A 13244-nucleotide genomic window follows, 5' to 3' on the forward strand; every position below is an offset into this window, starting at 1 on the left:
TTGGAAGATAGCTGGACATTTCCAGGAAGATACATTATATTGGAAGATTGCTGGATATTTCCAGGAAATTACATTACATTGTAAGGTAGTTGATTTCAAGTTACATAATGAGGATTCAGGTTATATTTTGTGACATAGAGAAAGTTACCAACTGGATGGATTTCAAGTTATATTTAGTGACATAGAGAGGAAGTTTCTAGAGGGGTGTGTATATAAATGCATATAAATATTGGACAAACTGGATGGACCATTCAGGTCTTTCTCTGCTGTCATTTATTTACCATGTTACTAAGTAAAAGAGATAAATATCAGTATGTCCGATAGTATTTGTATTATTTAACTGCAGTTCCAATACATACATTTATACTGCATGGTACAGCAGTATAGACAAGTCCCACTAGAGCAAATAACATTCAGCAAATAACACTCAGTCGACATTCAGATAGCAATTTATAATTGGATTCTGATAGTAAGAATGTGCATTATCTTGGAATTCAGGAAAATAATTTGCCAAGCTAGCACATAATCCTGAAAATTAATTTTATGACAAGGTGATGAAAAACTTTTTCATTGCACTGTACATATTGGAAAAAATGAATGGCTCAGGCCCAGAAGCTTCCACATGGAAGTAACTATTTCACAACATCCACATGTAGAATTGGAACATGGGCCAGATACATCTGTAAGTAATGAGGCCACAATTTTAACTTGGTTTCATTTTGGAGAAGGAAATAAAAACTACATGAGATTAAGAAGAATGATTTCCTTAATCGCTCATGCAAAACCCTGGCCAAAATGTACACTTTTTTAAAAAACCTATGCATGACTTTGAGCTGGTTTGAAACCCAGCACTGAAACTTTTCCCCTACACATGTATTCCTTTTGTAAAATGAGAAACTCAAATGTAGATTTAAGTCTGCCCAAACCATGCCATCCAGAAATACAGCTGGTGGTGGACATAAAAACACCAATTACTGTTGGTTGAATATCAGCCAATTAAAAATCAAAGTGGGAGCGGAAAACAAAACAAAGGCAATTATGAAAAAAACTGAAGGAAAATTAAGAAATAAAGGTTTGAAAACACCCTGTTGAACTACTTTGCTGCTGCTGGAATTAAATAGGTGGGAGAGTTGAAGCTGGTGGGAGTTAGTCATGGGGGGGAGGGAGAGAGAAGCAATATGGTTGCCATAAGAACATAAGAATAGCCATACTGGGTCAGACTAAATGGTCCATCTAGGAGAAGGAGGCATGAACTAGTGGTTAGAACCCCTGCCTCAGCACCCTGAAGTTGTGAGCTCAATCCCTGTGCCACTTCCTGTGACCCTGGGCACGTCACTCAATTCTCCATTTCTCCAGGTACCACTGTTAGACTGTGAACCCACCAGGATAGATATGGAGAAATACCCAGAGTACCTGAATGTAAACCACTTCAAATAGAAGCAATATATATAAGAAATATAAATAAATGAAATCTAGCCCAGTATCCTGCTTCCAACAGTGGCCCCCCCATGACTAACTCCCACCAGCTTCAACTCTCCCACCTATTTAATTCCAGCAGCAGCAAAGTAGTCACAAATACCTGGCAGAAATCAAGTTTCCAAGTTTATTCAAACTTTGATATACCGCAATACACAAGGAATCACTGCATTCATGCTACCAATCCCAGGGAAATCAGTGGCATCCCCTATGTCTATCTCAACAGCAGACTATGGTCTTTTCCTCTATGAACTTGGCATAACCTTAGTGCTGACTACTATCACCACATTGTGAAGGATTAAGGGGTTTTCCCTCACCAAGACTGCAGTTATGCCACTGGGCATCAGGGGGCATCAGACAAACTAGGAAAAACTACCTGTCTCTGAATGCCCTGAGCTTTGCAGCTCAGTGCTGAGATCCATTAGGGAAGGGATACAACCCTGCTGAGTCAGAGGGGTGGATTCATTTGGGGAGGTCCCTGAGAGAGGAGGTCCCAAGAAAGAGACTTCCACTAGGGAACCATTCCCTAGCTGTGGGCTGAGGATAACCAAGCAGAGGGATTCTTATAAGACTATGAGAGAAAGAACCCTTTCCTAGCTGAGGAAAGCCCTGGGAAATTAAGAAATCTGGCAAGGACTGTTAGAAGAGCTGACAGTGCAAGACTTTTGGTACATGGTTGGCTAAAATAAGCCAACCTTGTTATACTGAGAACCGTGGAATATGTGTGAGTCTGGCTGGAACTAGCTCTTAAACCTTGCTATGTATACCTACAATTTAGAGACTGGTATGTATGTCAAGTAAGCAAAAAAAAAAAAAAAAAAAAAAGGATTCACAACTTCTGACTCTTAATGACTTTAACTCAACATCAGCTGTTTGTTACAAGCAATTTCTGAGAGAAAATAATAACAGAACAGAAATAAAAACATCAGGGCTAGATGCTACAAGTGTTTATACCTCTGCTTCCTGCAGGATACCACGGTGCAAGCACTCCATGTCTGGGCATGTGATAGGAGAACCAAATCCTTCTTGTACTGCCAACTGTACATATTGCTTTAAGCACTGAAAGGCAAATAAAAATCAGAAGACCTTAACTTTCAAGCATATCGGTGTAAAAAACTATTTCACACTATTTGATGTGCAAAGTGTATTATTCACGGTTGAATTCCATCATATCATGTCATATTTGATTTTATTCGCATCGGCAATTCAATCATTAAGACCCACGATCAGATAAAATTACATTTTTCAGATCGTAATAAACCTCTTTAAATGTAAATTCTTCTCTTTGCTTTCAATGCTATGGAGTGAGCGTCCTCAAATAATATGTAATCAGAAAGACCACATTCCATCATTCTTTAATCACGTCTTTTTAGAGGAGCATATGGAATTTTGGCATCTGATTCTTGAGTTTCTCTGTGGGTTATACGAATTTTACATTTATAATTTCTGAAACTTTGTAATGATGAGCTGAATTTGTAATCCTACTTGGAACGAGTATTGTATTTATCAGAATATAAAACCCCTGTATTACATCTGATTAGATTAGATTTTTTTCTTTATGAAGTCTAAGTGACTCTTCTGTTATGTGCCTATTCTCAAGCTGCCTCAATGCCTGCGTATTCAGATATCAGACGAAAGCTATCAGAGGAGGAGGTAGTTGTATGTAAATAGCTGCTCTTATGCCTTGGAGAAAGAAGGGTCAGAGCGGCAAAGAAGGAAAAAAAGCATCACAGCCACAGCCTCAAGGGCAAATGAAGGACTGTAACACATCACTTCAGCTGAAGGGCATGTAGATAAGGACCCACCTATCCATTATTTATTTATTCAATTTTCATTTATACCCCGCCTAAAACTGTGCCTTAAAATAATTTGCATACATAATACTGCAGTCATCTACTATGGGGTCAGAATTAGTTGTTGTGTTCATCCAATCCTTAAGCTTATATACCGGATCATTCCGGGACTCGATCCGGTTAACAAAAATATTAAGAATAAACAGTAATACAGGGAGGATCGATAGATAATAACATAAAATGATCAGCTAAACATTTTAATGGTTATTTGTAAGGTATTTCGTACAAAAATATGTTTTTACGGTTTTTCTGAAGCTGGACAATGAGGCAAGAGTTCTAATGTCTGGAATGACCTCCCTCCAGATATTAGAACTCTTGCCTCGTTGCCTAAGTAACAGCAGAGGAAAAGCCAATACTGGCGCAAGCAGCAGGTTGTGGTTGCTGCTCCCACTGTGAACATTAAAAAGGTAAGGAGGAAGGGGAAGGGCTTGTGCACAGCAGGAGGGGGCGGGGAAGGGGGACGAATGGGGGGCCAGAATAGAGCGGGGAGAGGGGCACCACCGCCCCGGGCGCCTTTCACCCTCGTTTTGTCACTGCTCCCATCTGTCCAGCATCCACCCTTCTATATTTCTACCCACCTACCCATCCAGTCTCCCCCTCTGTCTCCCCTTCCCGTTAGTCCAGCATTTCTCCTTTTCCCTTCCCACCCCCCCATTCAGCATCAACTCTTCTCTCTTCCTTTCAATTCCACCTTCTCACCCACTCTCCCTCCCGTCTACTGCAGCTGCTGCTGTATCTCCAAACCTGTGGCGGCAAACAAACAAGCAGCAATAAAAAACACTAGAAAGCCTTTGAGTCTTCGGTAATTGACCATGCCATTAAAAAACAATTTTTTTTTTATAATTAATGTTGCACATGGATATCAGCATGACGCCTAAATGCACCTAAGTCAAGGCGCCCGCCGATGCCTAACAATACCCACCTGAAAAGTAGGCATGATTAGCGGTGGAGAATAGATGTGGGGAGATTGTGGTGCAGTGGTTAAAGCGACAGCCTCTGCACCCTGAGGTTGTGGGTTCAAACCCACACTGCTCCTTGTGACCCTGGGTAAGTCACTTAATCCCCCCATTGCCACAGGTACATTAGAGAGATTGTGAGCCCACCGGGACAGACAGGGAAAAATGCTTGAGTGCCTGAATAAATTAATGTAAACCGTTCTGAGCTCCCTTGGGAGAACAGTATAGAAAATTGAATAACTAAATAAATAAACTCAGCTGTCACTAGGCATGCCAGTTAGGCGCAATGAACCTTAATTTCATAGACAGTGAAATGCTGTTTGGTTTGGGGGGGCCCAGGAGCTCTGCCCCAGCAAAATCCTGCGGCATAGCCCATCACCAGCTCCCGACTCCAACCCCTACCTCCTCCTAGCATTGTACTTTAAATCTTTGGGGCAGAGTCAGTGAGCAGGACTGCCCCCAGAAGTAGAATGAAGAGTTCTGGGGCAGGCCTGCTCATTGATGCTGCACAGCGGCTGACCCCCGAATTAAAGTACAACACCAGGAAACAGGTGGGAGGGAGGGTGCCAATCGCCAATTTTGGGGGAGGCCATGGCCCATGTGGCCTCCCCCATTCCAACACTTATGCTTAGTTCTAAAGCTAGGACCAAAGTTATATGGGAGATATAGGTTTGGTGCCGAGATGGATTTCAGCTTCATAGACCAATAGGATGTGAAGGTATTACAGAGGTAATGTGGGAAGGGAGGAATGAATCCAGAATTTCACACAACAGCAACATCTATGGAAAGAATTCAGAGTGAAAATATCAAATTCCAAACTAAGAATGTACTTGCCTGCCAAGGACTGTTACTGAGATGGTTGTTACAGAAACAAGAAGATAGAGCCTAAATCAGTGAAATAAACCTTGTGACCACAAAGGGAGGCCCATGGTGCCAAAACGCAGCTCCTGATTGGATAAGGCCCGACTTAGTGCAGGATGAGGCGGTCGGAGTGTACCGCGGGTGATTTCCTGCACTCGCGGCGCTCCAGCTGCTCTCCTGCTGCCCTCTTCAGGCTCCCCCATGAAAAACCGTATTCCCGGTTTTTCGAGATTCACAGGGGTTCCTGGAACAGAATCCCTGCGAATATCGGGGGAGTACTGTATTTCTTTTATTACCTGTATTGGCTGTATTTCACTGGTGGTCAGTTCTTCTCTTACTGTAAACCGCTTAGAACTGTTTTGGTATTGCGGTATATACAAGTAAAGTTATTATTATTAACACTCCCCAATATCACTGAAATTCTCCGAGAGGAAAAACTTATATCTGTTCTTATCTCCACTACTACTGAGACTGTATTTGAGAAAGGGCTTGATAAACAGTGGTGCCTTCAGCTGCCTCCTAAAGATCTCTAGTAAAAATATGTATGTTTATGATTATTTTTTTCACTTTTAATGCTATTTTTATATTTACTCCTAATTTGTAATTTGTATCATTTTATTATGTTTACCCAGGAGATAGAAGAGCAACAGACCCTGAGCAGAATAATGTCAGATTGCCATACATCATGCCATCCACCCTGCACCAAGAACTGTACATGAAATTCGGTGTTGTTTTCTTTCTTTCTCTCAAGATAAGACTTTCATTGTTCTATGCATCATGGTAGGATAACACTATGTGCCCAGAAAGTGACAGGAGCAAACAAACTCCATGTTTTCAATTAACTCAGCACAGAGTACTCAGCCAGCCAGCACGCACATGGCCGTGTCTTGGTACTATAGGTTGCTAAGGGGCTTCATTTTTTTTAGCACCATGAATTGCATACCGTATATTAAAAGCACTACTACGCAGATATGCAGAGGGTAATTGTGTGACAGGGTACTTAGGCAGGAAAAACATACATACATACATCTAAGTACACACATTGCACCTATTTCATGAAGGTAATATAAGTCTTCGTAGTCTGCCCTGATTAATTGCTCCGGTAACTACATTGCTATCATAGTTGCTAGCCTTTTTGGACTGATTTAACTTTAGCCCAGGACAAGCAGGCAGCATGTTCTCATTTGTGGGTGACGTCATCCATAGAACCCAGCATGGACCGTCTGGAAAGGCACCCATGCATGCGCGGTACGGACAGTTTTTTAAATTTTAAAGTGACAGTGCACTTTGGACGGTCCATGCCAGGTTCCGTGGATGACATCACCCACATGTGAGAATATCTGCCTGATGTCCTTGGATATTAGCTGTTACAGGTAAGTAACTAAGCTTTCCTAGTATTGCCTGCTGCACTTTCTTGATCTAGGAGCAGTGCGTTCCACCACCACTGACATCATAGCCCTTTATGCCAAAGTTGAATAAAAAGATCATGGTTTTGGAGAAGAAAAAGTTAGACAGTTTTCTCCTCAGAAAATTTGTCAGCTAGGTGGCATGTAGAAGTAGCCGTGTGGGGACAGGGGAGTACTTCGCAGTATAACAACATTTTCTGTTAAATTAGCTGGGTGGTCAGTATGATCAGCTGAGTGGCACACCTATTGTAAAGTTCCTGGGGAGAACTTTGTATGCATGCTGCAGTGACTGCTAGTCTTTTTGGACTGTATTTACTTTTCTTGACTTGCATGCTACACTTTTCTGTTTCAGGGGTGGTATGCACCACCCCCATTGACATCTTAGCCCTTCATCTTAAAGTTGTATAAAAAAATATCACCACAGACATGCTGACAATAGGCCACAACTAAGAGGCATGCCCCTTTGTGCAAACTTGATGCAAATTTAGGGGCGTTTTCTGTATATATTGTGTTTTGTTGGGCATTGTTTACATGAGTTTTTATTTGGTCTGAATATGGAAGTGAGTGTGTGTGGCTGTGGTCTTGGTTTATCACGGGTTTGGGTAGGATATGGTAGGAATGGGCGAGAAGTAGAGAGCTATTATTGAAGTTGTTTATGGAAGTCATGTTTTGGGGAACTTAGGATTGATTGGAGATCAGGGAAGGATAAATTCCAGGTGTTGGTAAAGGTATATAGAAGTGAAAGGAGGGATATCATGAGGATTGGAAGAATAAGGGGCACGTAATCTTTGATGTTATCCAGGATAAGACCCCTCTTTCTCTCTTTTTCTCCTGTACTCCTCCACATTTGGTCACTGCCTTCAATAATTAGCTCTTCTCTTGTAACCCTCTTCTGTTTTCCCTCAGGGCCAGTGTCCCCTGTTTCTCCAACATCTCAGCTCCTCTTTTCTTATTCTTAGAGACAATGACATTGCTGGTTCCCTGGTCCAGAACACAGCTTTGAGCAAGTGCAGAAGCCTCAGCATCCCTTATAACTTCCCACCACATCTTTACTCCAAGTGGCTGACTAAAGTCCTTGATCCCCTCACAGAGCTGGTGCAGTGACCAGGGAATCAGAACTGACATTTTAAATCAATCCCAGTTTCTCTCCAAAAGGGATCTCCTCCTACTATTGCTTCACTGGTCAGAAGAGTCCACCCTTTCTTCTAAAAGCTATAGGGGCATTTTCAAAATACAATACTTTAGTACAGTGGAGTAGTCTAATGGTTAGTGCAGTGGGCTAAGATTCTGGAGAAACTGGGTTTGATTCTCACTGCAGCTATTTGTAATTCTGGTGGCAGGAGGGAGTGGGCATCCCTCCTGCCTTTTTTAGGGGGGCAAGGGGGGAGGGGAGGGGATGTTTGGGGGGGCTGCCTGGCATGGGGGTGGGCCTTCAGTGGCAGAAGGAAGTGGGCATCCCTCCTGCCATTTCACTGCCACAAAGGGGGTGGTTGGCATGGCAGGAGGGAATGGACAACCCTCCTGCTGATTTTTGCTAGCACGGGGGGGGGGGAGGGAGGGATTCCCGGTGCCGTGTTTGTCAGGGGTCATCGTGGAGGGCTGTCATCAGAAGGGCAGAGGGCAACTTTTTCATTTTTTTATGTGATAGATATTTTGCATATGTAGGCAGGCAGACCTGTCGGTAACACGGTTACCCAGAGCAGTCTGTTTTTTCAGATCATTAAAACCCTTGAATTTTTTGTGCATAGCCAAGCGATGTTAGTACATCAATTGATTAGCTAATTTTCATGGGGTTTTTGCTCATTTGCATGGCTGGATTGGAAAATGGGCAATGAGGGTAAAAATACGCGGTGAGCCATTTTGTGCATCGGGTCGGCAAATACGATTGTCACTAAAGCTGTCAAAACAGGTTTAGCAACGATCGCTGGCTTTAGTGCATCTGGGCCTTACACTGGATCACTATCTTTTGGGTAGATTCACCTTAATACTATAATCTTGTGCTCCATGGCCTTGTGGTGGGATGGTCCTGTCTGTGAGGAAAGACGTACTGATGCAACAATCCAGGGGGCTTCTTTTCATTCTTTGGGTACTGGACTGCTCTTTGTTCTGATGGTTGGGCACAGCCAGAGAGCACTTTAAAGTGCTACTTTCAGACTTTGGAATACTTTGCCACTGAATCTGCTATGAAACATTTTGGCATTTCAATCAAAAGTTAAAGCTTTTCTTTTTTTCCATCTGCATTTCAATCTCTTTTTTATTTTTGTGGACCCATGTATTAACTTTTTTATTTATACCCCACCAATTTCACTACATCTAGGTGGTTTACAAACAGCATAAACACTAGAAACACAATTAACATGAATAAATCAATACAATCAAAATGAATCAACTTATATGTAGAGAGAAAAAGAGCATGATTACTGGAGACAAAGAGGAATGACTGAAAGAGAATGAGTGAGTCAGTGGCATAGCAAAGGTACACCCACTTTGGGCTCAAGCTCACCCAAAATTAGCCTTCTCTTCCAATCTGGGAAGTGGATGATGTTTCCTGGAGCAGTCACCCCTGTCCCCACCACCCGCACATGCATAAAAACTGAGCATGCGGGGGGGGGGGGAAGGGGGCTACGTCTGCTCCAGGATACTGCTGCCTGCTACCCAGACTGAAAGAGTTCTGACCAGGAGCAGTCTTCAGTCAGCAGGGCTTGGGGATCCCTGCCAGCTCAGATATTTGTATTCTGAGTTTGGAAGGGCAGGGACAGATCGGCGAGCAGGGAAGGGCAGGGGAAGATAGAAAATTTCATGTCCACCCAAAATTAGTCATCCGGCTACACCACTGGGGGTGAGCGATTTTCGAGGGCAGGCAGAGGATTCTGAAAATGAATATGCTGTTTAGTCTCAGGGGCAATTTCTCCAAATGGGTTACTTTTGCGTATACCAGGAGAGGCATCAAACTCATTCCTAAGCCAGGACAGGTGGAGTTTGATCTCTGTCTCTCAAATTTACTGTACTCCATTGTGCCAAAGAGCACTTCCCTCAAGAGTCTGTAAGATGTACCATTTATAGGAAATTCATTTTGACCAAGCCCGTGGCACCCAAAATGATGCACTTTTCTGCCACATTTTCTTGGTCTCAGACTGCATTTCTTGGTAGTTGCGGATTTTATCTTTCTCTACACGATCCACAAAGTAGTCCCTTGGGATCGACAATTCTGTCATTGATGCCATTCTAGTGTTTTTCTCTTTTACCACCATATCTGTTTTTCTTGCATCCAGCTTTTTATCAGTCAGGTTGGAGATGTCCCAGGTGATCATAACCTCTTTGTTTCCAACAATTCTTTTAGGATCATGATCCCAATGCTTTTATGGTACAGTAATGCTGTAATATTTACAGAGATTCCAATAAATGAGATATGTCACCATGCTGTTCCTTTCTAAAAAATAATTTCTGCCATCAGCATTTCACAGCCAGCTATGAGATGAGTATGAGTAACCCCAGGGCTGGGCTGATTTCCCACGATCATGGTTAATGAACAAGCTGTTCTGCTCAGTTTCAGCTGGTCTTTCCTAGTATAGCTTTGGATTGGATTGGATTTATTACATTTGATATACCGCTATACTTAGTTAACAAAAAAAAGCATATTGAACATAGTCCCTCTGGGCCATTAGGTTAGCCTTGCATTGCACCTTCACTGCAAAATGCACTGAAACAGAAATTGTTTGCCTTCTACAAGTACAGATTTTATCTTAATGTTTTATTTACTTCACAGCATGACATTTTAATCAGTTGTAGTTTTATAACCAAATGTCTTAATTGAGCGATTACCAGACTGCCCGCATAGCAGAGATACTTTCTCCTTTAATACCTTGTAGTGGACTTTCAAAGAGGAAAGTTCCTACCCAAAAAGAGGCCAGCCAAAACTCAGTCAGCATTTTTATGTCTGCCACAGGCTGTATTCTCGGATGTTTGATGCTAGGTGTGGAAGTTGGATGACCTCTTTAATTACAGGCCCCTATTTGCCTGCACAGATGAAGGCAAATTTAAGCATTGTCAATTTACCTGGGTAAATATCTTTGGTCTCAGTGTGTTGAAAATCCTGCCTGGAATCATCACTCTGAAAGTGAGGATCCAGCAGGAAAAGAGCCACAAGAAATGTCAGCCTTTTAAATGATTGGATGGTGAGGTTTCTTGGGGAATTTGTTCCCCTTTTTCCTCCATGTCTCTGAGCACAACCTTCTTATTAGATAAATTACCTTTTTGATTTCAAAATAAAAATTTTTTCATGAAAGCGTGTGTATTATATTTTGTTTACTCCCTCTGGCCGGTAGGCCTGCCTCTTCACAATGGCAAGCCTTCCCCTTCCAGGTGCATCCTGGGATGCACCGGGGAGGGGCCAAGGCCCTTATTCGCCCAAGCACCTAAGGCCCCTCCTATAAGAGGGGCCTTATGCACCCTGCCCAACTGGAGTCTTAGGCCTCCTTCTCAGTGCATTCTGGGGTGCACTGGGAGTGGCCTAAGACTCCGATTGGCCAGACACCAAAGGCCACTCCCATGGGATGCATTCTGGGATGCACTGGGAGTGGTCAATCGGAGTCTTAGACCACTCCCAGTGCATCCCAGAATGCACTGAGAAGGAGACCTAAAAATCAAGTTGGGCATGGTGCCTAAGGCCTCTCCTATAGGAGGGGCCTTAGATGCTTGGGCCAATAAATGAGTGGCCTTTGGTATCTGGCCAATCGGAGTCTTATGCCATTCCCAGTGAATCCCGGAATAGGAGGGGTCTTAGGCCTCCTTCCCAGTGTATCCTGGGATGGAATGGGAGGGGCCTTAGGTATCTGTACCAATCAGAACCTTAGGCGCCTCCCTGGTATATCCCAGGATGCACCAAGAAGGGGAAAGCCCACCATTTTGGAAGAGCGGGCCTGCCGACAGGAGGGAGTGTGCATCCCCTTTGCTGGCCATCTCCTAAATATACAGGGGGGGGTTTGAGAGGTGTCAGGGGGAATGATGGTGTGAGAAGAGTGTTGGGGAGTGTTGTGTGTTTTGTTAATAGACAGCCAATTGGCAGCCAGGGCATCCTTCTGCCAATTGGATGTAGGGGGGTGTCGGGAGTGTCAGGGGTTCGGGGGATTGATGGAGTCAGTGGCAAAAGGGAATGGGCATCCTTCCTGCTGCGAACAATGTCGTGGGATTCGGGGGCGGCGGTGGGAGGAAGTGGGCGTCCCTCCCACTGGCCAACTTCGCAGGGGGTGGTTTCCCTGCCATGGCATTCAGCTGATTGCTGCAGGGAGATTTCCTTGACCAGCTTTTTGTTGGCCTACATTTCAGGCACCTATTGCAGTCCTAGGGAGATCCTAGGACCGCTTAAGCTCACCTTAGGCCACTTCCTGGCAAAAGCACACCCATGCCCAGCCTTGGAGGAGCTTAAACATCCCTAGGCGCCTCCCTGCACCCACGACACATGCCTATAGTGTAGGCAGCCTGCCTCGAGGGGTTGTTTTTTTTAGAAAATGTGCATCCCAATTGGCTGCCTACCACTGCCTACAATTGGGACACTGTTTATAGAATTTGTCCCTTAATGCATAAGTTAAATGAGATAAATTGTTTCCTTATAAAAGTATTTAATGCTGAAGCACAAATAGAAAAGAAATAAGAACAAGAAAGATTCATGTGTAATGATTCTATTATGAGCCATTGTTATATACAAAAACAAGCTAACTTCTGTCTCTGATTCTTCTCTGAGCACATTTTCAACAAAAAACATATACTGTGACTGGCAATTGTAATATTTAGAAAACATTTTTCACTAGGTGTTTACACTGAGATGTTTTTAGGAGCCTTATAAAGGCAACAGGGCTGCCAGCATGTTAACATTTGCTATTTTTATTCAGCAGTTTTTCCTGCAAGATTTTATTTTAATTTTATTCATTAATTTTTTATAAACCAATTATAAATCCTTTATCGCTTATGGGAAGAATTAGCCTATTTAACATGTTAATTGTACCCTGCTGGCTCTATGGCTTTCAGGTTTTGCCTCTTTACTTACTATGCTTTGATGAAAACAAGCTTATTCGTCTGGTGCAACTTTTTCTGTGGTCGGGCAAAAAAGCCAGAATTCCCTATCATACAGCAGCTACACTTTGTTATAAAGGGGGCTTCGGATTATTGAATATTTGACCATCAATTATGGTATGCGTCACATTAATGATTTCTTTAGAGCAGAGGTTCTCAAAATGTGGTACGCGCACCCTTAGGGTTAGGCAAATCGCTTGTTGGGGGTATACACTGCGTGGATCTCCCCCTCCCTTCCTGCTTAATGGCTGCCGGGGATCCCATGCCCTCTTTCCTGCCCATTGGCTCCTGCTGAAGCCACCGCCGCTGCTGGGGATCTCATGCCCTCCTTCCTGCCCACTCCCCTCCATCGAAGCTGACCCGGAAGGCTTCCCTAAGATGTCAGAGATGACGTCGAAGAGAAGGCTTTTGGGTCAGCCACGTGCAGCGACTGCCCCCGTCCCTGCAACAAGTGCTGTAGAAGGCAGGAAGGAGCAGCAGCCCACCTGAAAGGAGGTAACTGGGAACCTGCACTGACCCAGGAAGGCTTCCCTCTGACATCAGCTCTGACATCGTAGGGAAATCTTCAAGGTTGGCTGCAGCTCCTTTCTGCCTTCAGCAGCACTTGTTGCAGGGACGCAGGC

The 13244-nt window shown here is 43.6% G+C and overlaps 1 protein-coding gene across 1 annotated transcript in view; it reads right to left on the reverse strand.

Annotated features, from left to right (window-relative positions):
• The window catches only part of RNF144B (ring finger protein 144B), a 145015-nt gene that overhangs the window by 42386 nt on the left and 89385 nt on the right, over positions 1-13244 (reverse strand). The window contains exon 3 of the mRNA XM_033934960.1: positions 2431-2535. Coding sequence (XP_033790851.1) covers positions 2431-2535 — 105 coding nt within the window. The remainder of the gene's footprint in view (positions 1-2430; positions 2536-13244) is intronic.

The sequence above is a fragment of the Geotrypetes seraphini genome, chromosome 2 (genome assembly GCF_902459505.1).
Source record: "Geotrypetes seraphini chromosome 2, aGeoSer1.1, whole genome shotgun sequence".
NCBI lineage: Eukaryota > Metazoa > Chordata > Amphibia > Gymnophiona > Dermophiidae > Geotrypetes > Geotrypetes seraphini.